Source organism: Furipterus horrens, unplaced genomic scaffold (assembly GCF_987537825.1).
Source record: "Furipterus horrens unplaced genomic scaffold, mFurHor1.1.pri manual_scaffold_4, whole genome shotgun sequence".
Classification (NCBI taxonomy): Eukaryota; Metazoa; Chordata; class Mammalia; order Chiroptera; family Furipteridae; genus Furipterus; species Furipterus horrens.
Window position 1 is genome coordinate 19,932,639 of NW_028327174.1, and position 27,995 is coordinate 19,960,633.

Genomic DNA, 27,995 nt, shown 5'->3' on the forward strand with positions numbered 1-27,995 from the left:
TTCCTTCTCCTGTTCTTAACCTCCTCCCTTTCGCCTCTTGCTTTCACTCGAGGTGCTCAGTGTTGGGGTACCGATCGTGTGCTGCGGAACTCCCCCGAACCATGCCGGAGGTAGTGGATACGTGCTCCTTGGCCTCTCCGGCGTCCATATGCCGGACCAAGCATCTGCATCTGCGCTGCAGCGTTGACTTTACCCGCCGGGCGCTGACTGGGACCGCCGCGCTCACGGTCCAGTCTCAAGAGGACAATCTGCGCAGCCTGGTACGGTGGGACGCGCGCCCAGTGCCCACCTCTCCCCGGCCACCCGCCTCTAGACCCTTACCCCGCTGCGGCCCCTTCCCAGCCCCGCGCCCCCGTCTGCTCCGCGCATCCCTGGTTCTCCTCCGCAGCCCTCACCCCTTATTCTGCATCTCCTTAGCTCGCTCTCATTTCTCAACGCCCTCTCAGCCCCCCTCCCTCTATTGCGCCCCCTCCCAACCCCACATCCATGTTTGCATCCCTTCCCTCACCCTCTGCGTATACTCAAAAGTCTCTTCTCACCAGCTGCTGGGGACATCCTAGAGCCGATACCCCCACCACGCTCCTCACCCAGCCCTTGGGTTTCATTTTAGCACCAATCTCCTCACTCCCATAATTCTAGTTCCCAGCCCTAATTTCCCCTGTGGCCTCCCCATTTCCTCGGCCTGAAGCCCAGAACTCCCTCCTCGGGCCACAGAGTTCTCCCAGTGCACCTTTCTCAGTCCACACTGCCATCTGAGTGTCAGACCCACATCTTGCCTTTGCCTGGTCCCGCTCTTCCCTCCCAGGCACCCTTAGGTCTGCAGGATGCTTCCCTCAGTCTCGCTGCCAGTCGTTCCCGAACCCCTCAGGACTCCCAATACCAGACCCTTCTCTCCCCCCTACTTTGATACTTCCAGTCTCTGCTAACTCTAGAAGCATCTCTATTTCTCCTGGGTCACGGTCCTTCCTACCTTTGATTCTTGCCACTGGTATCTAATAATATTTTAAGGACGTGTGGGCCATTCAAGCTTTCTAAGGATGTCTCAGTGTAATGTATTAGCTGTGGGTTCCAAAGAGCAAGCAGTGACTGCGCTTCTTAGAAAAGATGTACTTTTCTACAAGCTGTCCAGCTACTTGAATGATGAAAAACTTGTTTAGATTTATGGAATTTTATTAAATTATTTTATCTGTACAACATAACCTGTTTTCAGTGTTCTCACTCAAATTGATAGTATTTGCATTGTACCTTTCACCTGGAGAATTTTGTAGGTGAGCATTTTAGAAATAAGGGACAAGGAAAGGCCAGCCACAGTGTATTTTGCATAAGGTTGTATGGTGATAGCTGCTAAAGTTTAGGTAAGAATTTGTGGCTTTCATGCCTCTTTCCTGCTTGTATAACAGACCTGTATTTTGAGTTCATTAACATGAACTAATATAGCACAAAACTTTCCTACCTTTTGTTAACATTTTGCTATACTAATTCTGATATGAAAAGTAGGTTGACTCCTCTATGTATTGATAATATAGTCACCAAAAGTACAATAAGGAAAAAAATAAAAGTGTTTTAAGCAAGACAGTGACTTATTTCCTTATAGGTTGTACTTTGGTCTTTTTTAAGTACCATATTATCTTTTATTGCAGGCAGCTTTTCCCGGGAAGGTTTGGCTGAACTAAAGTCCTGTTTCAATGCAATCTCTCCTTTTATTAAAAGAAGTGAATTTAGATAGCTTATCACTGCTTAATATGACCTTGCACTCTACCTGTTTTAGAAAAAAATAAAACGTTACCCCTGCTCCATGAGTAAGCAAAAGTCAAGAGGACTAAATTTTGAAAAGAATTCCAATCTAAAAGCCTATCCATTGTTTTTACATTCCCCAAATCTAGAGAAAAGAGTTTTAAATTATGGTTTCTGTTTGACATGTCTGTTTAGTAAATTAGAGCCCGGAATTATAATTAAGTTAGATTTTATACAAGAAAGGCTAGTTGTAGTACAGTGACATGTTTATAATTGTTTGCTTATTTATAACAATAACCTAGACCAAGAGTTTGGTTTTATTTATTTGCAGTTGGGTTGTTTCTTTTACTTGATTATGGAACCTTAAAGGTGGGAATGGCATTTCATGTGTCTGTGTATGTAAGAACACTCAAAACTGTGATGAATTCAATTAGAAAGCCGGACCTAAGCTTAATATGGCTTTAAGAAACTTCCTTTCCCAGCAGGCGCCACAAATCCCTCCTGTAGAGTGCTAAGTGTATCTTGCTGGTGAGGTGGCAACGAACCTCACCATCAATCACCGTCACCAGGGAGCAGGCCCAGTGCCAGGGCTGGGTGAGGCCCCGGTGTGTTCTTTCCGTCTCCCGTTCTTGGAGTCCGTGATGCTGAGGAACGCTGAAGGAGCTCTAACAGGACTAATGCTCAGCTTTCCTAAAAATCCTTTGGAAGTTTTTTGTTATTTGCACTGAAGTTTAGTACTCATTTGTGATACCTTTCAAGCATTTGTTTCTTTTATTGAAATTTTCAGTTTTTAGGTATTCTTTCAGTTGGTGGCTCAAAAGAGGTTTCAATGTCTCAGCCAAGATCATATATTAGTAGGAGGCAAAAGACAGGAATTGAACACAGATCTGACTGAAAACCCTGTTGTAGTACTTCGTGGTCGAGGGCATGCAAGTAATTCCAGCAGACAGAATGTGGGATGGACAGAGGGCTGCTGCACGCTCAGGCACGTCAGCACTGAGCTGTGCAAGCATCTTCCTTTTACTGGATTTTGCAGATATGCTAATCAACAGGGAGGGTCCGGGAATGAGCTCCCAGGCACATTCCAGGAATGGTGACAATGTACTTGAAACTTACAACAGAGGAAGCTTAAAGGATTAACCAAAGAGAAAGCTTCCTGATAAGTCTATATAGCTTCTATAGATTCAAAAACAGAAAAACAGAAATCCAATTACTTATTCTTTTAAGGCTAAGGAATGGATGCACTGTTCCTTAAACACTAACAGAAAGCAATCAAGGTTAAACACCATTTATGCTTAGTTTTGTTTGATTTCCTTATCAACATCAGGGAAGATGGAGTACTCAGCAAGATTCTTTTTAAGTCACAGGATGTCTTTAAGATCCTGAGGCCTGAGCAGTCAGAGACTGTAGGCACCAGCGAGTCCAGCTCGCTGCTCGGATCATTAAGCATCTGGACCGAGAGGCATGTAAACATACCTCAAATCAGAAGTCTTGATTTCCAGCATCAAAACCCCCCAGTCTTCACTAAGTAAATGGCTAGCTGGGAATCAAATCAAGGTGTGTTCTTTGGTTTTGATTTTAATGCATAACCTTTTCTTTTTTATTACAGCACCCTGTAAATAATGAGTAGAAATGTAAAGAGAGGCATAATGAGGCACAACACTTTTTTAATTTAAGACCTGCTTTGTCACAGAAAGAATTGGAGACTGCTTAAAACAGCATATATAGTATAATAAGACTTAAATAAAGAAATTAGGCCCTGGCCGGTTAGCTCAGTTGGTTAGAGCATCGTCCCGATATGCCAATGTTGTGGGTTTGATCCCCAGTCAGGGTACTTACAAGAATCAATGAATGCATAAATAAGTAGAACAACAAAAACAACAAATTGATGTTTCTCTCTGTATTCCTTTCTCTCATTTAGAAATAAAAAGAAAGAAAAAAGCGTTTTTAATTTAGAAGAAGAGAAAATAAGAATAGGAGAATCAAATACATGGTGTAATGCCCAGACACAAAAACAGAAGTGGTCCCTAAGACTGACATGGAACAGCTTCCCAACAGCCTATGCAAAATGGGAACCAGTTATATAGTCCATGCAACTGGCCAGCTCCTTAGGGTGTTATTCAGGAGGATACTGTGAGATACAGTAAATTATATCCTCAGTAACTTTCTACCTTTAGTAGTACTTTTTCTTATAACTACCTATGGGTATCTTGGCCTTAATATAGTTGTTTCTCATTAAACATTTGTTGAAAAAATACAAATTCCAACTTGTCAACTACCCAGTTTCCTTTGTTTTTCTTTCAGTGTTTCTATTTTTAGTCAACTGTTTGGTAACATTTATCAGTGAAATTTAGAAAGGAATTTCTTAAGTAATTTGGAAATGATAGCTGAGGCTTAGGACTTTAGATAAACAGTTTAAAGCATTTTCTGTTTTATCTTGGTCTGGGATTTGCTTCATGTAGTGACGTCTACTGTTTTTCCGGCACTGTACTAATCCCTGGGAATTGCAAGCCTAAGGAACATTCACTTTTTAAAAGAATCCTTAGTCTCCTGGAGAAAACAGATCATTACAATGTGGTAGGATAATTGCTACCGGAGAGAATTGAGCCAACTGCTATAAATACAGAGGATAGGAGGAAGGTTTCACAAAAAATAGTCATAATAATAACCTCATTCTTCTGATTCTGAACAGATTTGAAAAGTTGAGGCAATACAGAAAATAGAATGTGTTCCACTAGGAAATGACCCAATTAATTCATTCTTATGGTTGGTTATAAGACAGTATAAACATGAGTAGTTATATGCATAGACCTTCAAATCAAGTTTTTAAAACAAATCAGATATTCAGAAATAGGAGTAACTATTATTTTTAATAAGACAAATGTAATAAAACCATATATTCTGAATATACAAGTGTAGGAAGATAAGTCAGTTCTACTAATCTAGAGTAAGGGCAACAGTTGAGGTACTCCAAAAAATAGTAACACCCCCCTTCCCCCCAAAAAAGAAAGTAATTACCCATTAGGATGCAAACAGTTGGTACTCATAACAAATCTGGTTGCTCTGAAAAAAAGGAAAAGTGAAACAAATTAAACCAGGATGGATATTTCTTCCCAACCAGATATTGTTGATTCTAAAGAAGTAAGAATGAAATTGATGATTGCCCTTGTGACTTTCCTGAGCTTATCACACAGTTAGCTACTATAAAGGACACCTGGCCTTCTAACTCCCCAAGCTATTCCAGGACAGGTTTTAAGAAAAAGACTCAGGTGGTGAGATCAGACTAGGCAGTTCTAAGCCAGGGCCAGACCTAGGGTGAGGGTAGAAGGGAAGAAAAGAAGGAACACCATGAAAGAAAAACTTGTTGATTGGCTATGTGGGATTGGGACATGAGATCGACTGTGGATTATTTGAATGTTTCAGACGTTAGGTACCTTGAGGAGTTCCATGAACAGAACAGAGAAATCATGGAAGAAAGCTCATTTAGGGGACATAATAGTGGCTTCATTTTTACAATTTTTAGGAGCCTGTTGAATATGAGGCATATTTCCCATGGAAATGTTAAGCAAATAACTAAGAGACATCTAGCTGAAGCCCCGGGGAAGGGGTGCAACTGTAGAAACAGACTGGTAGTCGTCAGTCAGCACAGTGATGTCAGTTAATCATGTGGGCATGACTGAGAGGTAGGGAGTGAAGAATATCAAAGGATCAAGGCTGGAACATTGGGGCGTTCATATTTAGGAGTCAGGAAGGCAGGGGAGGTAAAAGCATTAGACAGGTAGGAGAGCCCTTTACGGGCAAAATCAGTGAAGCCAAGGAAAAGACTTGCAATAGATTATGTGGTCCATAAGGACTCTTGAGTAGATGGAGGCCAAGGTTATTGAACAGAGAAGACCTGTCAATCAGAGGGACTGCCCTTTCATCAATGAGCAGAGGAGCTAGAAGCCAGATTGAAGCGGGGGAAGCGGGAAGAGACTGATGAGGAAGTAGACTAAGCCGCCATAGATTGCCCTCACAGTTTAAGAAAGGAACGAGAAAAATGAATAGTTACTAGAGTGAGCAGAAAGATCAAGTGAAGTTTTAAAAATAATATGGGAGGCTTGCTTAGATTGTTTGAAAAGACCCTCACAACACAGAAAGGTTGAAGATTCTAGAATGAGAAGTTAGTTGAGAGACAACAGAAAGGTATGGAATCTAGTGCTCAGATAAGGGATTATTGGGATGGAAAATACATTTGCTGCCACTTTCTGCCCACAGCAGTTGTCCTTAGTTGGCCATGGCAAGGAGATATGCTCTCCCAGTCCCTTAGGTCATTGGGTGAGCATTGCAATACCAAGTGGGGCTTTTTCTGGGCACACAACAGCAGCAATTACAGTTTTATTCGCAAAGCAAGTACCAACATTTGTTTTAATTTTTGGATGTATGAAAGTGCATAGGAGCTGGACTATATTAATTCTAGGAAGAAACATGGTAAGATACAGTGAGTCACAATGAAAGAAACAAGTTATAGGTTAATTTTTTTCATAGCAGAGAAGTTTTAGGAGATAGAAGCAAAGGTATTTTAAGTTTGACTTTTACTAAAAGCCCAAAAGTTGTGGGACTATCCCAGACTTACTTATCAATATAAATGCAACTCTTGGAACTAAAAGTTTTCAGGAAATTTGGGTCCCAAAAGATGGTGTCGATGCTAACATGTTGACTTTTAATTCCTGAAATTTCAGTCTAGGTCTTACTCTATTGAAACTGCTAGTTCTACTCTGTAATCATTGCAGTTAACCTATTTCTAATATTATTTTCTCCAGTATATAAAGCTATTTTCTTATCATTTTAACATATTAATTTAATTCTAGATTTTGGATACAAAGGATCTTACAATAGAAAAAGTGGTCATCAATGGACAAGAAGTCGAATACACTCTTGGAGAAAGACAAAGTTACAAAGGATCGCCAATGGAAATCTTTCTTCCTATTGCTCTGAGCAAGTATGAAAGTTGTCCTCTTTTATAGCTAAGTAATGGGGGGGAATATATTTTTAGTTAATTTAGATGTTTTTTGTTTTCTATTTTTAGTTTGTGTGTATATAGTAATTAGTACAGAACTTCTACTCATCTGCTGTTCAGATTGAAGCTTATAGTGAAAATCATATGTTCTTAAGGTGCTACAGAAATTCATTGTATGAAATATTCAAGAATAGGACTTTGGATAACTATTATTTTTTGCTAGTCATTTTACTAATATCTAGTAAAATGTGGTATTGGGAGCATGCCATCTTAAGGAGGCATCTCGGGATCACCTGGGAAGCTTTTAAGAGCTGCACATTTTTCACCTCTTCCCAAGAGGCCAGCCACTTTTATTAATGGAATAATAACATTGACAAACAGAACCATTTCTATGTAGCAATCCTGAGATAAGTGCTTTTGCAATTTTTTACCCAATCTTTACAGTACTCCTCTGGGGAATGATCTGCATTTTACAGATGAGGAAAGGGAAAACTCGGAGAAATAAAGTAACTTATTCAAGAAAGTGATAGCCAGAATTGTCCTGTTGGGAGTACGTTCCACTTCTTGATATACTGGAGAAAGGAAAAGGGTAGGAATCCATTGGCCTAGAAGAAGGACAATCTACATCACCTTTCAGTGGCCAATTTTTTCATACCTTTTCTTTCCATTTAAGAAAAAGAAAGGAAATACCCACACACAGTGTGTGAGGTGGATGTAAGTAACCCCATCTACAGGCATAGGGAAATCAAATAATTTGCCCAGGTTCACAGCACCAATAAGTGGTAGGGTCAGGATTCAAACACAAGCGCAGCTGCTGGTCTCCGGCATTATCTTGCTATTTCCTCATCATAACATTTGGTTATTTCCAATCCATCACAGACTGAGGCTTTTATAAAATGCACTAAAAATGAAATACAAGGAAGAAGAGATTAAGAACAGGCACATATTTGTTATTACTAGATTCAACAAAGAGAAATCGTTCTACAGGCTTCTAAAAGCTGATTCTCAGTTTCTTGACTGACCCTGTCCAGTATCAGTTCGCACACCAGCCCTGTTCTGCACGGTACTCTGGCACCCACTGCTGTGGTCGTTGAAGTTCCAAAATTATTTCTTCCACTTTCCCACTATCATAAAAGATTACATGGTATCACACACACACACAAACACATATGTTACACAGTGGGATATTTAACTAATACTAGTGCCTGTTACATCTCATGAGCAGTTAGCATGGCAGAATGAAAAGGACCACAATCCGGCCATCATAGAGGAACATGAGAGGCAAACTTACCCATTTAGGGTGTGACATTTCTAGAGCTTTCTCTCAATCAGTAGCAGGACCTCGTAAAATGTTATTTATATTATTCTTATTTATTTTATTCTTATTATTTATATTTATCTTATGAATTCAAATTTTAGATTGAATTATACTGGGCTAATATATTGGTTTGTTTCATACAGAAATCAAGAAGTTGTTATAGAAATTTCTTTTGAGACATCTCCAAAATCTTCTGCTCTTCAGTGGCTCACTCGTGAACAAACTTCTGGGAAGAAACACCCATATCTCTTTAGTCAGTGCCAGGTAACAAGGATTCAGAATGATTTGTTATTCTCAGCTCATGACATTGAAGGAAGCAAAGTGGACAGTGGTCTCATGGATAGATTCGTGGGCCTTATCTTACCTAACATAGCATTTTAATTTATCTTATATTGTAAAAATAACATTTTTATTTATATCTCTCACTGTTAATGCATTTACATATTACTTTTAAAAAGAAACTTCCTTTAATTTGAAAACATGTCATATTGATATGTCCCCAGCACCTGGCATAGAACTTGTCATAGAGTGTGCACTTAATAAATGGTTATAAAATGAAAGGAAAACATTAATAACACAAAATATGTACTGATTATAAACATTGGTGACAATACAGAAGTAGAAAGTGAAAGATCAGATTTCCTAATTCTGTCCTGACACCATTACCCAGAGATAACCACCATTGAGTTTGGTGTATAACCTTTCCAGAGTTTTCTTACACATTTACAAATATATATATGAAATGTACCTTTAAAACAATGTGATTTAAACTACTTCTATTTAAAATCTAAGAATAAGGGACCATTTAATAGAGACAATCTATTACAAAGATAATAAGTATCAAACTCTTCTAAAAGAAAAAGGAAACTAATTCTCTTAATAATCGAATAGTTGACAATTAAAGGAACTCACTTCATTAACCATTTACTATATTTCTAAGCATTGTTAGATACTTTTAATCTTCTTAATATTCCTACATGACAGACATTGTGGTAGGCTCCAATTTGAATGCAAGTCTATAAAAAAAGAAGCAATGTTGGCACAGGAGTTAGAATTACTTCCTATTGCCAGTCAATCTAAGAAACCCTTGGTTCAATAATCTGGCAGAGGGAAGCTCTAGGCAAGAATATACAAATTGTGCATTCTCTCTTAGCAATATCTGAGTCTCAGCAATTCTTATAGAATGTCCATAAACTAAAGTTGGTAGGACATGCAAGATTTGTGAGCCACAAGAATGTGAATTTGGAATATATTATTCTGTTTCTCATTGGCAAGAGTTTTTGAAATAGAGGAAAGAGATTTTAGTTAAATTCAAAAATTATTACTGTTGATAAGGAGCATGTAGACATGATTTTATTTGATAAATTTGCTTACAGTTGTTCTCTGTGCATATTTGCCTAGGTTTGTTCTACCTAGTGAGATACATATAAAAACCCGTTGGCACTGCCAAGTCACCTAACCAGAGACCATGAAGGAATTCTACAGGCATGGTCTTGGAAACCTCATTTTGGGGAAGAGACAGGTGGTTATTCTAGTTCTACTTAATCCACCTAGATGTCATTTGGGATCTCATATCTTTGGAGGATTGACTAGATCTGAAGTGAAAAGGGCTGAATCTGGGGATTTTAAGTAAGTTTGTGGCGGCATGAAGCCTGTCTAGGAATTATAAGAACTTCAGAGAGAGATGTTACTATCAATATTCCCTTAGGCTCAGTAGACGCTGGATGAGGCTGGGGGTTCCTTGGCTCACCAGCAGTCGATCCAGACCTACTTGTAAACAGGCCAGGATATGCAATTGTAGGTGCTCTGGCCGTCCTCATGGATGGAACCTGTGCTTCTGACAGATGGACGTGGAAGCCAGGAAGCACTTCACATATCATATGAATGAGTTTGTCTGCATGGTATTGAGAGAAACTGTTTGTTCTCCCTCTGTTTCTTCTGACGTTTTACTTCCAAAATTTGTTGCACGATGGAAACATCAAGACTCTAGCAACATTTCAACCAGGCTGTGTTTCTCAGAACACCCGTGTCCCATTTGATGTTAATAACTAACCAAATAAAAATGGGTTTCATGTAACAATAAGCGTGAGAACCCAAACAGGGTTTTTTTATCGTAGGTGTTTTCAGAGTCGTCAGGAGGCGGATATCTCTAGTGACTCTCCCAGACAGGGATGTTGTATGCCACCGTTCCCAAACCGATTTCACCCAAGAGCCCTTTTTTCTCAGGGTTCCTAAAAGCTCACGAGGCACCCCTGTTACTCAGAGCACAGAGTAAGAAACATGGCTTACCGTTGCTTCATCTTTCAACTGACCTGTGAGCACTGACCATGTAGTAAATGGCAAGACAGATATTTTAAATCTACAAATTGATTTTTGCTACCTTAAAAGATCCCAAGAAATGTGTCGTGTTTTTATTTTTAAAAAGAATGTGTCTTAAGAACAATGCTGCAATTGTAATGATCTTTATTTTTTAGTGAGTTGGTTTGTAAGAAAAGGAAATAACTGTTTCTTTTTCTTTCTCCCCCTCCCAGGCCATCCACTGCCGAGCGATTCTTCCTTGCCAGGACACCCCTTCCGTGAAATTAACCTACAGTGCAGAGGTAAACATCCCACATATGTACTGCATTCAGTGATCCATATAAGGGAATGTGGTGTAAATGATAAGCAGAGATAATTACTGATTTTTATAACTGGAGATGTTTCACCTGTTAAATTCTACCTGAAATGTGTAAAAAAGAGAGAGAGAGAGAGAGAGAGAGAGAGAGAGAGAGAGAGAGAGACAGAGACTGTGGATTTCATTTTGAATCTGTCTTTTCAAGGCAGTTTTGAACATAAGTGTTGGGGTGGTAAGGGAAGGAAATGAGTAGCGTTTGGAATTTAAAAGGAATTCAGAATCCTGGACCTAAAAAGATTTTGGGAACAATTTTTTTCACTTTAAAATATTGACATTTGCAGGATTAAAAGTTCTACGACAAACATACAGGGATTAACTTAGGGAGGGGAGAGGTGGGGCTGGTGGAGGTGGGGAAGGAGAGAGAAAGCCAGAACAATTGTAACTGCATAAACAATAGAAAAAGAGAAACAAAAAGTTCTATAAATGTACCCTATACCCATATAAACATCAAACAGGCATGTATTACAAATCTGTCTGTATACATTTCCAACTTATTCTTGTCATAGGTACTTCTAATCCTTTTAGGAAAAAGTAGATTATAATTACTAAGTAAATACTATCCTAGAGTCTAGACCTACTTAGACCAAGCAAACAGAACTGAGGAAGGACCAAGCTGTCATTATGGGCCTTCTAGATTCCCAGATCGTCCTACAACCAAACTACATCTAGTGTAGTGCTATCGAAAACTACGTTCAGGAGAACAGAATCTCACTTTCTGGACTCCTTTCCACCGCTTAACAACTGTATGACCTCAGGCATGTCTTATGACCTCACAACCTCAGTGGGCTCATCCATGTGACATGTCAGAGTGGAAATGAAGGAGAGACGTAGAACCAAATTATTTCCTGAATGGTCTCCATTCTAGGATCCACGGTTGTTGAAGCACTTGGTTCTGGAGCTTCAGATCCGGTGCCTGCCGCAGTGATAGCTTTCAGTACTAGGCTGTGCAAGGAAGATAGGCGAGTCTGGCTCTCACCAGAATGGATGCTTGCTAGATCATTAATACTCAGAGCATAGTCCTGATTCCGGCATTCATTAGAAAGAAAACTTTCAAAAATCATGGAGCTAGGGTGCCCGTTGAAGTGACCTTATGGTTTGCACCAGAAGGATCTTTTCCATACAAATTTCCAGACAAAAATATTTCACAGTTCTTGGCAATAACTTTTAGTTTCTTATATCATGATCCTTAAAAAGTTCTTCTGTTTGTAACTCCCAAGTTTATCTTTAAATATAAAATTGTTCAAAACTGTGTTCTCTGTCCTAAAGGTGAACATAGGATCCTTTTGAACCTGTTCTAGGGTTGTAGAGGGGAGTGGGGGGAGTGGGCTCTTCATGTATGTGTATTATTTATCCCTTGCAGCGGCCCTATAAAGTATTGTCCTCATTTGGTGGAGAAACTGAGGTTCAGGGAGGTTATTTGCCTAAGTCCAGGCAGTTAGTACGTGGCAGAGCTGGGACTGTAATTTAGTTGATACCAAATGCTCTTAATGTGAATGGATGAATGGTTAGATAGTTCACATTTGCTTTTTGAGGCCGCCAGTTGTACATATTGCTAGTTCTATTTATAAAACCGATTCATACAAACTTAATGGGTTCACAGTCTATTATATAGAGTCACGATGGGGGAGAACAGGCTATTTGACATACGTAGTTCAAGAAACATAGAACCTTTTACTTCTAACTGGAAATGACTTTTTTTCTCCCCTAGGTGTCTGTCCCTAAAGAACTGGTAGCACTTATGAGTGCCATTCGTGATGGGGAAGCACCTGACCCAGAAGACCCGAGCAGGAAAATATACAGATTCAGCCAAAAAGTAAGTTCTTTGGGTCCAGATTTTCATATTAGTTGGTAGTTGAACTACAAATCGCTTTTACCCATCCAGAGAGCAAATTTACTTTTGAAATATTGCAGCTTGTTTGTTTTCTTCATTTTTTTTTTTTTGTGTGTGTGCTTTTAAAATGTTTTGTTCTAGGTACAGTGTTGTACTGAAGAAAGGGGCTACTGGGTAGGCACAGTAGGGGGCGTGCCACATCCGATTTTCCCTCGTGGCAGTTAGTAGCAGGTTTCCTGTTCCTTCAAGTCATGCTTTCTCCTGCCCATGTACCAGAGTGTGGCATGTGGTTGTTTAGTGTTCACAAGTCGAAGAGCTGTTTTAGGCCAGAAAAGCACTGTTATGGTCATTTAAGTTAAAATTTCTATATAGATGGTAACTGGACTTGTATCTTTGATCTATAATGAAGTGTGTGTGTGTGCGTGTGTGTGTGCGTGTGTGTGTGTGCGTGTGTGTGTGCGTGTGTGTGTGTGAGAGAGAGAGAGAGAGAGAACCTTAACATACATGTATTTGAGCCACTGTGGTCAATTCTGCTCCCACGCCCCCTTCTGAGATCCCCAGCTCCCAAACCTTCAGCATCCTCTAATTGCTGGATTATTTTTGCATGTCTCTTAAATACATGAGGAGTGGTTTAGGAAAAGGAATTAAAAAAAAAAACAAAAAACTTTAAGTCAAGATAAAAAAAAAGCAAAAATGAAAGACTTGAGGGAAAGATACCATTGCTTTCTTAGAGGTTATTTTTTGAGAAATGCTTAAAACGTACCTTGTACTACTATATGCAGTCACGGTTTTCACATTTCAGAAGCTTTTGTTTCTAATGGAATAAAAGGAAAATAGATGTTTTGAAATACATTACATCGCAATTTTGAACCATTCATCCCTTAACAATGAGAACTATTTGAGAAGTACAAAAGGAAAGTCATGCGTACTACTGTTTGGATATTTAAAAGGGGATTCACTTACTTTTAATTATGAATCATCTTACTCTGTAACATTTTCGAACACTAATTCGAGCACATGGTGTGTTTTGCTTGCCCCCTCTAGGTCCCGATTCCCTGCTACTTGATCGCTTTAGTTGTCGGAGCTTTAGAGAGCAGGTGAGCTTTTGGACACATTTGGAGGTTTATGGAAAAATCAAACCTTAGGCATCTTGAGCGTTTGTTTGGGATTAATCGGTAGATCATTTGTGTGTTTTTCAAGATATTAAGCTGACAGTTCTAGAAAAATTCAAATCTAATTATAAAATATAACAAATTAATTTTAAATTAAAAAATCTCTACTGGTCACTGACTGCTTAGATTTTCCAAGTAGTATATAATGAGCCTGCTCTTCCCTTTAGTAAGAGACCTGGATTCTAACGCGAGCTTGAACCAGTCACCCCCCCCATAGCCTCCTTGTCATCACCAAAATTATATCTCCCTCCCCTGCCTTGTACGATAGATATGTGAAACAGCTGAGATAAAATATATGAAAGCACTTGGAAGCGTATAAATATTAGTGAAATATAAGATATTTTACTAAAATTTTACCAATATACAGAGTGCCCTTTTTTCTGAAATTTTTTTTGTTTATTCTTATTTCTCAACAACTAAAATAAGAATATCTGTAGTGATCACATTCTCTAAATTGCCAGAAATAGGGACATGATGGAGAAGTCAGGCACACGCAGACTCTGACCCCAGCTCCACAGTTACCAGCTATGTCCTTGGGTCACTCACTGCTTTGAGTTTCTTTCTTTCTTTTTTTTTTTCCACCTAAAAGTTAGAAATAATAATATGGATTTCAAAGGATGTTTGTGAGGATTAACAGACCTAACATATGTCAAGCTCCTGGCCTGCCGGGGGGCACTGACTAAATGATACTTCTAGTCACTGTGACAGCAGCTGACAGTTAAAAAGGTCTTACTCTGTACCAACTCCAAACATTATCCTGTAGAGTTCTCACATCTCTGTACAGTAGATATGACTGTCTTTTCCCATATTACTAATGCCGAAGCCAGTGCTTGCTGAGTTTTAGTAATTGGCTTAGAGTCCTGTAGCTAGGAAATGTCAGAGCCAGGACCCAGACAAACCTAGGGCTGTGAGCTCATCCAGCGAAGGCTTGCTCTCTAGTGCAGCAGCCGTGAGGAAGCTGCTCCCCATTGGGAGGCTGGGGTGTGCTGGGAATGTAACATACCAGATTCCCAAAGGCACAGTATGAAAAAAGTGTAAAATATTTCATGAATCAGTTTTTTATGTTCATTACAGGTTGAAATAATATTTCGGATATATTGGCTTAAAATATATTAAAATTAATTTTATGTTTTATTTTGTTTTTGAAAAATGTAGCCACTAGACAATTTGAAATCACATACGCAGCTCGCGTTTGTGGCTTTCATTAAATTTACGTTGGACAGCGCTGGTTAGCGTTGCTACTCGCTATGGTCTGCAGACCAGCAGCTTTGGCCTCACCCGGGTGCTGGTTAGAAAAGCAAATCCTTGGGCCCTGTCCCAGACCTCCTAAATCAGAGTGTGTATTTTAGCAAGCTCCCCAGGTTACCAGTACACACATTAAACCTTGTGAAGTGCTGGGATGGCGTTCACTGCCTCTCTGGGGCAGGATACCAAGGCAAGTCTTGTTGCTTGGGGTTTTGTGTTACAGAAATTCTTAATTTTTATTTTTGAGCCTAAGCTCTGTATAAGTGATATATAGTTGTATTTGTATCTTCCTTTTTTTATTGCAGTTTTTTAAAAAAGCATGACATTTACCATCTTAACCATTTTTAAGTATACGGTTCGGTAGTAGTAATGACAGTCACATTGTTGTGAGACCTATCTCCAGGACTTCTTCGTCTTGCAGAACTGAAGCTCTGTACCCTTTAAACCATCCCCCACTTTTGACTTCCCCTCCCCCACCCCGGCCCCTAGTAACCACCTTTCTACTTTCTGTTTCTGTGAATTTAACTACTTTAAATACCTCCTGAGTGGAATCACAAGAGTATTTGTCCTTTCGTAACTGGCTTATTTCACTTAGCATAACGTCCTCAAGGTTCACCCATGTGGTAGCACGGGACAGGATTTTCTGCCTTTTCTATTTGTTGCTTTTCTGTAAGAGTGCTCAGCCTTTAGTGCATAGCTGAGTTTACATCCACCCCTGCTCTGGAGCCCTCTCTTAACGAGCTGCAACTGGGTTTCTGCAGTTGTGAGACTGAGGGAGGAAACTAGATCCCTCACTTCTTACCAGAGCCAGTAAGCTAACCTTCAGGGTACGTGTGTCCATCTTCATCAGGCCAGACGGTGTCCCCTCACAGGGCTGCACGTCAGTTGCTGCGTACAGGGCAGCGGGCTTGTACCTCAGAGAGGACATTGAGCCCCAGCCCTGCCCCTAAGCATGTGGTAAATCGCACACCTACTGTAAAGTTTTGCGTGTAGTACTTTAGATCTTTCTTAGAACCAGATGAGTAACTTTCCTTGAATTTCCATTTTATTGGGCTTTTTAATTTTGCAGGCAGATTGGCCCAAGAACGCTGGTATGGTCTGAGAAAGAGCAGGTGGAAAAGTCAGCTTACGAATTTTCTGAGGTTGGTCATGTAGTCACCCTTCTTCATAATTGTGGTAGACAATCATCTGATGCTTTTTGAGTATGAAATGCAATGGTGTGACGTGATATGGTAAAAGAATCAAATGCATCTTATTTTATGTGAATTGGCATGTTACATTTTCTGTATTGTTTTCATTTAAAATAAGCATCATTAACTCATAGCCTTCATAGAAAGCAGTATATACTTGTGAAAATTTATTATGGTCATGATGAAGACATACAAATGTGTATGCATTACTTTTCCAGACTGAATCTATGCTTAAAATTGCAGAAGATCTGGGAGGCCCGTATGTATGGGGGCAGTACGACCTACTGGTCCTGCCGCCGTCCTTCCCTTACGGCGGCATGGAAAACCCTTGCCTCACTTTCGTAACCCCTACTCTGCTGGTGAGTGTAAATATGGTCTATTTGAAATTGAGTTCTCCTCAAGTACAAACCTAGGCATGAAGAATCTTAGATGCCTAATGATTTTTTAATTATATAACCCCTGACTCCAATTTTTATTGTTTATTGTGGTTATCATTATCTCATTTCTCAAAAGAAAATAATTTGGCCATTTGGGAGAAAAGAATATTTTGTGTAAGCTGTTTGGGAACATTAGGGGGTGCGGGGCTGTGTAACAATGATCCATTGATTAATTATGTACCCAGACAAAGAAACTACCCCATTTGCCCTTGGTATCATATGGGTCCTGGTAAAAACAAACAAACAAATAAAAAAGAAAACATCTCACTTTACTAGGAAAGGATATATGGCTATATTTTATATCCCTTGTAAGGTACCTCAAATCCTTCTGAGAACCATGTCATTAGGATTGGCGATTATATACGTAAAATAAAATGCATCATAGGAGACACTATAAACTTTAAACATATATACTGTGGGCAATAGAGAGAAGGGAGGTAAGTAAGGGTAAATAAGAGCAGATACCAAAAATGGAAGTAAGAGGATTGTTTTGCAGGAGTTGAGAGACAAGTATATTGGCCCTGCAGGTATTGGAAAAATTCTCTAGGATTATTAGGAGAGAAAAAAATTCTCCTGTTTTTTAGACTTGTATTGTTTGTTTTATTTCTTAATACATGTCTCTTTTGAACTCTTTGGAGTCCCATGCAGAAATACAGTGAATAATTAATGCCAGAATACTACATCTTGATTTAGGCTGTCTTTTAGATATATGCATAGTCTGTAATTTGATTACTGAAATACAAAGGTAATTTTCTTCTTTTTTAGGCAGGTGACAAGTCACTGTCCAATGTAAGTTAAACATTTATTTTCATGGTCTTACCTTCATGAAGTATTAAGTTAACCAAATTTTAAATATTCGTTTCATTGTTATGTTGAAGATACGGTTATAAAAATAAAACTTGAGATTTCTTGTTGTAAGACATTATTATATTAACCATTACATTTAACATATTTAAGAACATTTTATGGTTTTATCTCTTCATATGTTGATTAACTATTTTGTAATGAAGTGATGTACCTATTTAATATTTTTTAAGTGAGCTAAATTATTTTTTGCTGAACTGAGTAACAATGTGAACGTCTCAGCTAAATGTTAAAAAAAAAAAAACAGTGAACATCTGGAATGGAAAGAACTAGAATGCTTACATAGGGAATTACTTTAGAATAAGGTAATCTGTTTCACTACTAAGTGCATCCACTATTTCCTCAGGTCATTGCACATGAAATATCTCACAGCTGGACAGGAAATTTAGTGACCAACAAAACTTGGGATCACTTTTGGTAAGATTTATTATTATTATTATTATTATTTCTTTATTGGTTCTTGTCACTGATTTATTTCTTTTCCTGCCTCCCATCACTCCGAATTGTTTTGTGTGTATATCTTGTTTTTCTTTGATATCATCTCCTTGGTAGATGTTCTTTGTTTTAATTCTATAACACTGTCACAGTATTAGGTAGAATGGAGGTCCTCAGTTTATGCCTGTTATTTAGTTCCTGGGAAAGTCACATTTCAGCACACGGACACGTAAAACCATAACCAGTGCTTCATCTTCCTGGCTGCCTCTGCTTGGCCGGGCTTCCCACTGTTCCGGATTGAATGCAGGGAAGCCCCCTAGGCAGCCTGCCGAGAATGGAGTGGCCAAAAAGAAAATACCTTGTTGATTATAATGCCTTTTCCTCTCAGCTATGCCACTGTTTTAATTTTTATTTAAAACTTTTTTTCCCAGGTTAAATGAAGGACATACTGTGTACTTGGAACGCCACATTTGTGGACGGTTGTTTGGTGAAAAGTTCAGACATTTCCATGCTCTCGGAGGATGGGGAGAACTGCAGAACTCGGTAAATGAGCCATACTTTTAAAAGGAATCATTCGAAGTTGTGTAGGTGTTCTAAAATTTAGGTTTGAAAAGCATCTTTCCTAAATAACAATAAGAAAATCATCTTTACAGGTGTGGAAAATCAAGCAGACGCTGGTATAATATTCTATCAAACCTTACCGTAAATGTGTTCATGACCAGTACGACCTCATTGGGTCTGTGCAATTAAAATAGTAACTCTATTTCAATTTTATTTGGTATATTTATGTCATTTTTAAGTGCTGTTTCTGAAAGCTGAATTTGCTGACCAGGCATGCAAACATTTTTCTAGTCTTTTACAAGAATAAGGCTTATTATTGGGCAAGAGATACCAAATGGACTTTCAAAAATTGATGTGAACGTATCTTACAGTTTCCAGTCTCTAAGCTGTGTATGTTCTAGACCCCCCTAAAATTACGCCACTGAGGGAAATAATCCTTCCTTGTTAGCTTGTTGCATGGTGGTAACTAGTCTGCATGTTTGAACATTCATCTAATTTTGTGTCCTGCAGATAAAGACTTTTGGGGATACACATCCTTTCACCAAACTGGTGGTTGATCTGACGAATGTAGACCCTGATGTAGCATATTCTTCAGTCCCCTATGAGAAGGGCTTCGCTTTGCTCTTTTACCTTGAGCAGCTTCTTGGAGGACCAGGCAAGTCATTGGCATTTTCTGATTTTTCCTTTCTTTCTTTTTTTTTTTGAGGATAATGTGAAGAATAAGGAAGAATGTTTATTGCTTTTGCTCCATTTTATTCTTCCAGTTCCTTTTGTATGTAGCTGCTGAAGAAATCTGTATCATTACCTCTCTACTTAAAACCTTGAATAACCGCTGAGTTCAAAATTGTGCTACTTGAATTAAAAAAAAAAAAAACTCATCACTTTTTAAAAAATTAAGAAAATAGTATATATTCACTGAAAAATTTGTGTGGTATAGGACTTTATAAAGAGAGTCCCTCTGCCCCTTCCACTGTGCAGAGATAATGCTGTTAGCACTTTGTGTGTGTGGCTCCAGCTCTTTTACTAAGTGTAAATGAACAAATAGACAAACAAATGCATATAATTATTTTAATTACAGTAAAAGAATCATACTATGTACTTTACTCTACATTTCTTCAATTCAATATTTCACATATATCCTTCCGTGTCAGAACATACAAATCCGTCTTGTACTTTTTAATGCCATTTGTAGATTACATTGTACAGATGTGCTGAGCCTGTGTCATAACCTTCCCCGTTGCTGGGTGCTTCCATGTTCTCCTCTGTTGATTGACTTTGAAAGCATCTGGGCCCATCCTGCCCGTCCAATCTCATTTTTCTCCTTTCTAGTCATGCTGGGGTCACTGCTTTTAGAACTTGTAAAGTCTGTTTCTTTTCTGTGTCTTCATGGTATGATCCCTTACCTGTAATTTCTTTTCTCCCTTCCACCAAACTACATATATTCTTCAAGTCCCAGCGTAAGTCCCATCTCCTTTTTTGAATGTTCTTTCACTCTTAAAGTCCTCATTGGCTTCCCTCTTCTCTGAATGTTCTGGTTAACAGTACAATGCCAAACACCAAAAAAAAAAAAAAAATTTAATACCTTTCCATTAATAGACTTTTTTTAATCTCTTAGAGGTTTTCCTAGGCTTCCTAAAGGCTTATGTTGAGAAATTTTCCTACAAGAGCATAACCACTGATGACTGGAAGGATTTCCTGTATTCTCACTTTAAAGATAAGGTTGGCTTTTAAGAGCTCTTTTCTTTTTCATGCCCAATATATCTTTAATGGCTATTTGTTAGGCTGATTTGAATTATTTAATAGTAGCATTGTTCTAGAATTTGTCCTAAGACTCGATCTTTTGTTGTATTCTTTCCTATTTAAAGTATGATCTTAACAACATGAACTAGTGTGTGGAATTATCCTATTTCAGAGAGATCTTCAATATTGTTTAAAAAACTTACTTTTGGTATATGCTTTTCATATTTTAATTACTTAACAGAATCCTATTCATATAAATTTTAGAAAAGAGACTTAGAAATAACTTTGACATGTCAGTATAGATAAAATTATAGACTTAAGGACCTAAAAGTCTGTTTTGGATATTTTTTTCAATAGAAGAGATTGTTCTGTAGAAAACCGGATGTTCTTACTGCTGACAGGTTGATGTTCTCAATCAAGTTGACTGGAATAGCTGGCTCCACTCCCCTGGACTGCCTCCCGTCAAGCCCAAGTCAGTACCGACCCTGCTGATGGTCTCCTTCTCCTTCTCCTAAGTCCTAGAACCCCTCCAAATTTCTGAAAGGGTTGTCTGCCTTCCTGAAGTTGGTGATGAAAGTAGAGTTCTTAGGTGTTTGAACCTTAAACCTGAGGTCAAAAGAACCATTTCCAGGATATTTAAATATAAACCATCTTAATTTGTTGCAAGTAATTACTTAGTGCCTCCTTTTAGTACAGGGATGGTAGGCGACAGAAGAGTAAGATATTGCCCTTTCCTTGAAAAACGTTTGCAATAAGAAAACCTAAGTATTATGTTGATCATTATAACAGTGTTATAAGTTATCATTCTCATTTCCAAAGGGGTCAAATAAGGCTTAGCTAGGTTGTGTCTTGCCCAAGGCTACAGAGCCAGTAAGAAATAGGAGTTGAGATTCAAGCCCTGGTTGTCTTGACCCCTCCAATACAGAACCTTTTAAACTAAGCCCCTTTCTCAATCAGGGACCCGAACCCTGGTTTCTGTGAGTCATGTGAGGATGCAGACTCCGGCATGTTCTGGCCAGGAATGCTGTTCCTTTTATGGGGAGTCCTCTACCCAGTTCATTCCAATCTCAGTGCAAGAACTCCATTGTGGAAGCATTTCTTGACCTCTTTGACTAAGTCAAGTCTCCCATTTGGGGGTTTCCTGGTGCTAAGTGTTGCCTCTTCATAGCTGTAACCTCAGTAGTAATTCTACATTTATTTGTGTGATTACTAATGTCTTTCTCCTTTACTACATTGAAGCACCATGGGAGCAGGGCTCATGTATCTGGTTTTGCTCAGCACTTTTCTTAGGGCCTTGCCGTAAATAAGGGTTCCTTCCCTCTTTGAGCTAATCCCTATGTAGTTCTTTTCATTACAATGGAAGGGAATTTCAGGGCACCGAGAAACAGACCAGCCAAAGGGTTTTTTACTCTCCTGTTCATCGTTCGTTTTGAAATAAGTAATATTTTAGTTGAAGGTGATTTATTTACTGCCTGAGTAATCCAGGATCTGTGATCCCTTTTAGTCTTGAGGACAAACCCAAGGGTTTGCGTGAAGTCCACAGCCTGATGTTTCATGAAGATAAATTGGCAGTTGACTCAAAGAACGTCACTGCTTTGGCTCCTTTATCATCTCCCTGGGGCACAAGCTCTCTGGAAGCAGGTTCAATGGCAGCTTCTAATCAAAACCTGCTTTAGCCCCGGCTGGTGTGGCTCAGTGGATTGAGCACTGGCCTGCAAACTGAAAGGTTGCTGCTCCAGTCCTGGGCAGGGCACATGCCGGGGTTGTGGGCCAGGTCCGCAGTTGGGGGCGGGTGAGAGGCAACTGATCGATGTTTTTCTCCCTCTCTTCCCCTTTCTCTAAAAATAAATAAATAGTAATTTTAAAGAAAAAAACCTACTTTATTTAGGCCCTCAGGCCAGGTACCCCTCTGTTCCCTAATAGAAACATTTCACAGCAAGCAAACATGATTGATAGATGAAGAGGACAGTGTTTTGTAAGAATTATGCACACATTACATGGTCTCTTCCATTGTTATAAAACATGATTTATTTTCTAAGGTGAGCATACACAAGTCGTAGTGTAACTTGCTTGGTTTAATAGTCAGAGTGTGTTATTTCCACTCTTTTCTAAAAAGAGAAATGAAATTATCACATGATTTCAGAGTCTCCCAAGAGTCTTCTATGACACCAATATTTCCCCAGTGATTAGGACCGTGCCTGTCACATGAGAGCTCACAGACTTTGGGATGGCTGGGTGGTTGGAACAACAGAATCTGAGATCCATGAGAGTGAAGACTCTTGTTTATCTGTTGTCCCACGTGCCCACAAGTGCTCCTTCCATACACTAAACACTAACCATGCCCAGGGAGGCCCAGCTCCTTCTGCATCTACTACTAAAGCTTATGCCCGCCTTGGCTGAGATGTCTGGCATTCTCTCCAAAGAATAATCAGCAGCTTCATTAATTTGGTATGCACTTAGATTTCCAAGATCTTATATGATGCCAGTAATATTAAGTCAGGCAGAAGAGTTCCTATTCCCAGTACTCTGGAGTTCTTCATCTTTATTTGAAAGTAACTTGGAAATTTAAGTATGCTCTGTAACCTCAAAATTACATTTCTGCAAAAGTATATGCATCTTTATAAATTTAATCTCTAGTATTTTTTCTAATTTGCAGTTATGATATGACTCTGACAAATGCTTGTATTGCCCTGAGTCAGAGATGGATTACTGTGAGTACTGATGTCTGACTTTTGACTTCTATTTGAATTGTACAAATATGTCTCTATGTGTGAAGGTGGTGGGGTCAGGGGTAGTGGGTACTTTACTCATGAACTCATGCACTTGGAAAGGCTATTTGTAAGTCAAGTTTGTCCAAAGTGTTATGATACTGTATCAGCTCCCAAGGTGTCACGTTTAAGGGGGAAAACAAGTAGGTGTTGATAACATTGGTTCTGATTTGTCTTCTTTTCAATTCTTACAAAAAGTACACAAAAATATTTGCATCTTCTCTATTCCTCCCAAGTCATTTGTAAGCTACTGTTTCAAATGTAGCTGTTACACATGTCAAGTAAATCTAAAATGATCTTGGATGTCTGCTTGCGCTGTTAGGGAAGGATTGAGGCACTTTTACTCTGTCAGGATTATTGTGCATACCTTTGAGACTTTCTAAAGAGCACGTTCTCCATGTATACACTGAAGCTTAACCTTAGACAAGCCAGAGGGAATATAAACCTTGGATAATTCTTTAATGGAAAATTTAGGAATAATTCTCATAGAGGAGGAAAAATAACTTTTTCTGTACCTTCTGAGTTCTTAGCTGAGATCCCTTAATAAAAGATAGATTAGCATGAATGATATACCGGGTGTCAAAAGTTTCCTCTACTCTTACTATTGATAGTCTGAATTTTTTAAGTAATATAGATTTTAAGAGTCATAGATATAGTGATGTCATCTCAGAAATATTAAAGTAGCTAAAGCTTAAATTTTAAAAATAATTTTATATATTGTTATATTTCTTCCTTCTTAATTTTTACTTTTATGTCAAATAAACCAAATAAATATGAAACTGTACATGAATGGAAATAACCAGGTAACATTTATTTTAGGCCAAAGAAGATGATTTAAATTCATTCAACGCAGCAGACCTGAAGGATCTCTCTTCTCATCAGTTGAATGAATTTTTAGCACAGATGCTTCAGAAAGTAAGTACTAGCTCAGACCTTGGACATTAGAATGGGCGTAAGGCACAGCATTTATGTCAAAACCAACTTGGAAAAAAATATTAATGTGGAAACAAATAGAAAAATATTATAAAATTCATTCATTTACTTAAAAACATTTGTTGAATGCCTACTATGTTTAGTATGGTGCTGAATGTAAAAATATACATAAGAAATATATAATATCACACCTTACTGCAAAATTCAGCAATAAAAGGAGGTGTATTTTAGTTATCATATGAGAAAAACATAATTAGGAAGAAGGATTCCCAACTGGCGTAATCAAGGAAGGATTTCAGAGGAATAGGGCTTGCCTTGAGCAGAGCGCTCTCTGCAGGGAGGGAGAAATTCAAGTCAGAGGGCGCAGCCGGTGCAGGAGCGGCCCGGTGTTGCAGGATAAGCCGCAGCTCTGGTAAAGGAGCTAATGGAGATGATTCCAGAAAGGCTGGTAGGGTCAGATGGGGTAAGTCTTGAATGCTAAGAATTTTAGATTTTATTCTAGTGTCTAGGAAAGGAATTAACATTTTTTTAAAGCCTTATCTATTTATTTTTATTATTACTATTATTTTTAATTCTCACTGGAAGACATGCTTTTTAGAGAGAGTGGGGAAGGGAGGGAGAGAAACAGCAATGTGAGAGGGAAACATCACTTGGTTGTCGCTCACATGCTTCCCGGCTGGGGACTGAACCCACAACCCAGGCATGTGCCCTGACTGGGAATTGAACCCGCGACCTCTCAGTTTATAGGACAGCGCTCCAACCACCTGAGCCACACCGGCCAGGGCAGGGATTTAACGTTAGGTGAAATGGTGGTGATGAGAACTACTCTGCTGTGATGGGGGGGTTGGGCTCACACGAGGAACACGGGTGGTGACGTGAGGCGGGGAGGCTCACGGGAGGACAGGCTGTGAGGGCAGGACTGGTGGGAAGGGAAAGAACAGGACAGAGGGGAGGGACGCCACTCAGGATGAAAGCAGAAGGTTTTGTGACTGACTGGATGTGGGAGTCAACAGGAAAGAGGTCGAGCCGATTTTAAGGTTTCAGGCCCAGGTAATTAAAAGAATATGTGAGACTGAAAGGAGATGCTGCCTTCTGAGAGGCAGATGATGACTGGGTCTTTAATATGACATGATGGGGAGCCCTCAGGTCTAAGGACCCTGAGAGGGATGGAGACGACTTTGAACAGGACATCCTGTGGAACTGATGCAGAATGAGGAATAGGATTGTAAGGCAACAGGGGCCTTAGAGAATCCATTCTTAGTACCTCACGTCACCGCGGTCTCACGGGTGTCTGCAGCAGCGCTGCGTGTCCTGGGACCAGGAGGAAGGAAAGCATGATGGGGTGCCTGGGAAACGGAATGGCAAACCTGGAAGGACCAAGGGAGCCTGGGAGATGGCCTTAACCAGCTGACCGCCCAGGCTGGCCTTGCCGTTGAGTTGGAACTAAATAATTTGGGGAGGGTCTAGCAGTCAATAAGCAGAGATGGTTAGTGAGTGTGGAGTGAGTTTTATAAAATGCGGTCAAGGCTGGAGATGACAATTCCCTTGGATCTAGTGGCACTTCAGCCTGCACACCATGGTACCTCAGACTCTGCTTGTCCAAACTGAACTCTCCTTGCTTTTCTTCACCCAAATGTATTCTCCCTGTTAGCCTGGGTTAAATGGGCACGGGAGGTTTATGCCCCTCCTGAAATTGTATATAAAAGTTTGTATTTATACGGTAAATGTATTTTTTCATTCCTAAAGAAAGGGTCCATGTTATACATCAGATTCTGACAGGGGTCTGTAATATAAAAGTTTAAACACTTTTAAACACTGCTATTTTGTAGGACTATACATAATTTAAAAGGGACTTCAGAGGGAATATACAAAGATGATGCTAGGGGGAATTATTGGGGAAAAAATTAACAAACTATGACTTTTCTGGAAAAAGAAATAAATTTAAATTCTATAAGGAAGAACTTGAAAGACTGTGGAATCTGGAAGTTGATATTTATACATACTAAAAGCCTGAGGAGGGTAATTCTCTTATAATTCTCTATGTACCTCTTCTCCCAAATTAAATTATCCCTCTGCTCCCAGTAGGACATCCTTATCAAGGATAAGTTTGCACAAAATTTATATTAGAGTGCATTTGTTTCTTTTATTTTTATTTAACTTACTTTTATATTATAAAATATTTGGGATTTTAATCTAGCTAAGAATTTCTCTTCAGCTCCTTTCTTCCAAGGAATCCTGTTGAAATGATACATTACACTTTTTTATTTTGCTCTTAGGCACCTCTTCCATTGGGGCACATAAAGCGAATGCAAGAGGTGTACAACTTCAATGCCATTAACAATTCTGAAATACGATTCAGGTACATCATTTTAACTTGTCTCTGTGGAAGAAAGTAGAAAACTAGTTTCAAGGGTGGATTAAGGGAAAGCAGAGTATGAGTCTTGAGAAATCCTAGTCAAATTTATTGCTTTTATATAAATAATTCCAGTATTTTTTAAGGAATAGTTGCAATACCTATAAGATGGTAGTATTAATCTTTTTATGAGAATTTGTTTCAAGCTCTCACCTTTAAAAGAGATTAGGAGTAAGGATTCAATAGTAAATAGGCCTTCTTCCACAACTAGCCAAACTGACTCTGAAATGGGAATAGTGAGAAATCTCTGATTCTGTTATGTGGTTAATCTTTCTTAATTCAGATTGGTTATGTGAGGCTTAAACCAAACTTCAGTTCCTTCGGAAATTGCATATATAAGGTACACGAGCACCTACTTACTCCAAACCTTTTAAAACGTATGATCTTTTTAAAGGACAAATTCCTCTTCCTTCTCTTCTCCAGTTACTAAATTGTATATGTAAGTATTTGAGATTCTCAGAACAAAGACATAATATAAAGTGGTCTACAGTGTAACTATAATAGGATGACTCATCATTACAAAAATTGTTTTCTTCTGTTCTGTCACATCCTGCCTCTTCCTTCTCCTTTCCTACCTCATATCCCCTAAAAATCCTCCTTTCAGATGGTTGCGGCTCTGCATTCAATCGAAATGGGAGGAAGCAATTCCTTTGGCTCTAAAAATGGTGACTGAACAAGGAAGAATGAAGTTTACACGACCCTTATTCAAGTAAGAACCAAATCAAACTATGTTTTGAATTTATGTAAGGATGGGGAAGAAAAAGAAATCTTAAGAAAATGTTTCTGTTGTTGCTAAAATACTTTGTAAAATACAATCTAAAAATAATACATATTTTAGGTTTGTTAAAGATTATAGATATAATTTTTGCATAGGAATTAATACTTCTAAATCTTTAAAATTTGAGATAATCTCATTAGCTTTTTTAGAAGCATTGTGTATGGTTTACCTCTTATGGGCCAAATAGGGTTAGACACTAATGAAAAATAAATAGATCAAAGACAATCTTATAGATACAGAAAGATCTTTAAAAGCAGGTAGAAGATAACTGGTGAGTAAGCATGGACAAAAAAAATGTCTGAAGAAAAACTGAGCAGGTAAAATCCATTTAAAAAAATTTTAATTTAGGTGTTGCAAAGAGGTAAAAGAGTAGGTTGCTTGACATAATGGAATGCTTTGTAAAGGGAAAAAGCTGTATCTTGGCAACAAGATACATTAAAAAAATATCTCAGTGAAGTTATTTTGGCTATGGAGTTGGCAGGAATTCTGAAAAAAAAAAAAATCATGACATAAATATCCATGATTAATCTGTTTGCTTTTCGTTTACTTCACAAGTATAATAAAATTTTCCAAAACAACAAAACAAATCAGTATTTATCTTTCTGCTTCTTTTTTCTGCAGGGACCTCGCCGCCTTTGACAAGTCCCGTGATCTAGCAATCCGCACCTACCAAGAACACAAAGCCAGTATGCATCCTGTGACCGCCATGCTGGTGGGGAAAGATTTAAAAGTGGAGTAAGGGCCTGCCTGTTTCTCCTTTCAGACAGTTCTCTTTTTTAAATTAAATTCATGAAGAAATATAAAACTTCAGCTCATATTGTAACTGAACATGTCTTTTTACTTTTGGCTTTTTATTGTTTTGTCAGTGATTTTCATGAATAAAGCTGAGCTACCTCCCCCACC

General features: G+C 38.8%; 2 protein-coding genes across 3 annotated transcripts in view; both read left to right on the forward strand.

Annotated features, from left to right (window-relative positions):
- Nucleotides 1-27,995, forward strand: part of CDK17 (cyclin dependent kinase 17) — a 397,794-nt gene that overhangs the window by 274,918 nt on the left and 94,881 nt on the right. The gene's annotated exons all lie outside the window — the stretch shown is intronic.
- LTA4H (leukotriene A4 hydrolase) lies at nucleotides 26-27,993 on the forward strand. Of its 2 annotated transcripts, XM_090272665.1 has the most exons (19): nucleotides 35-260; nucleotides 6,585-6,715; nucleotides 8,195-8,315; nucleotides 10,583-10,651; nucleotides 12,434-12,538; nucleotides 13,601-13,653; nucleotides 16,043-16,115; nucleotides 16,382-16,522; nucleotides 17,366-17,389; nucleotides 17,811-17,881; nucleotides 18,331-18,442; nucleotides 18,971-19,115; nucleotides 20,076-20,179; nucleotides 20,602-20,672; nucleotides 22,857-22,911; nucleotides 23,788-23,883; nucleotides 26,178-26,260; nucleotides 26,919-27,023; nucleotides 27,714-27,993. In XM_090272665.1, the coding sequence occupies exons 1-19, from the start codon at nucleotides 102-104 to the stop codon at nucleotides 27,829-27,831; spliced, it is 1,836 nt and encodes a 611-aa protein (XP_090128791.1). In that variant the 5' UTR covers nucleotides 35-101; the 3' UTR covers nucleotides 27,832-27,993. The 2 variants fall into 2 exon arrangements, with proteins under 2 accessions (XP_090128792.1, XP_090128791.1); XM_090272666.1 differs by lacking the exon at nucleotides 26,178-26,260 and having other exon boundaries at nucleotides 26-260; nucleotides 27,714-27,780.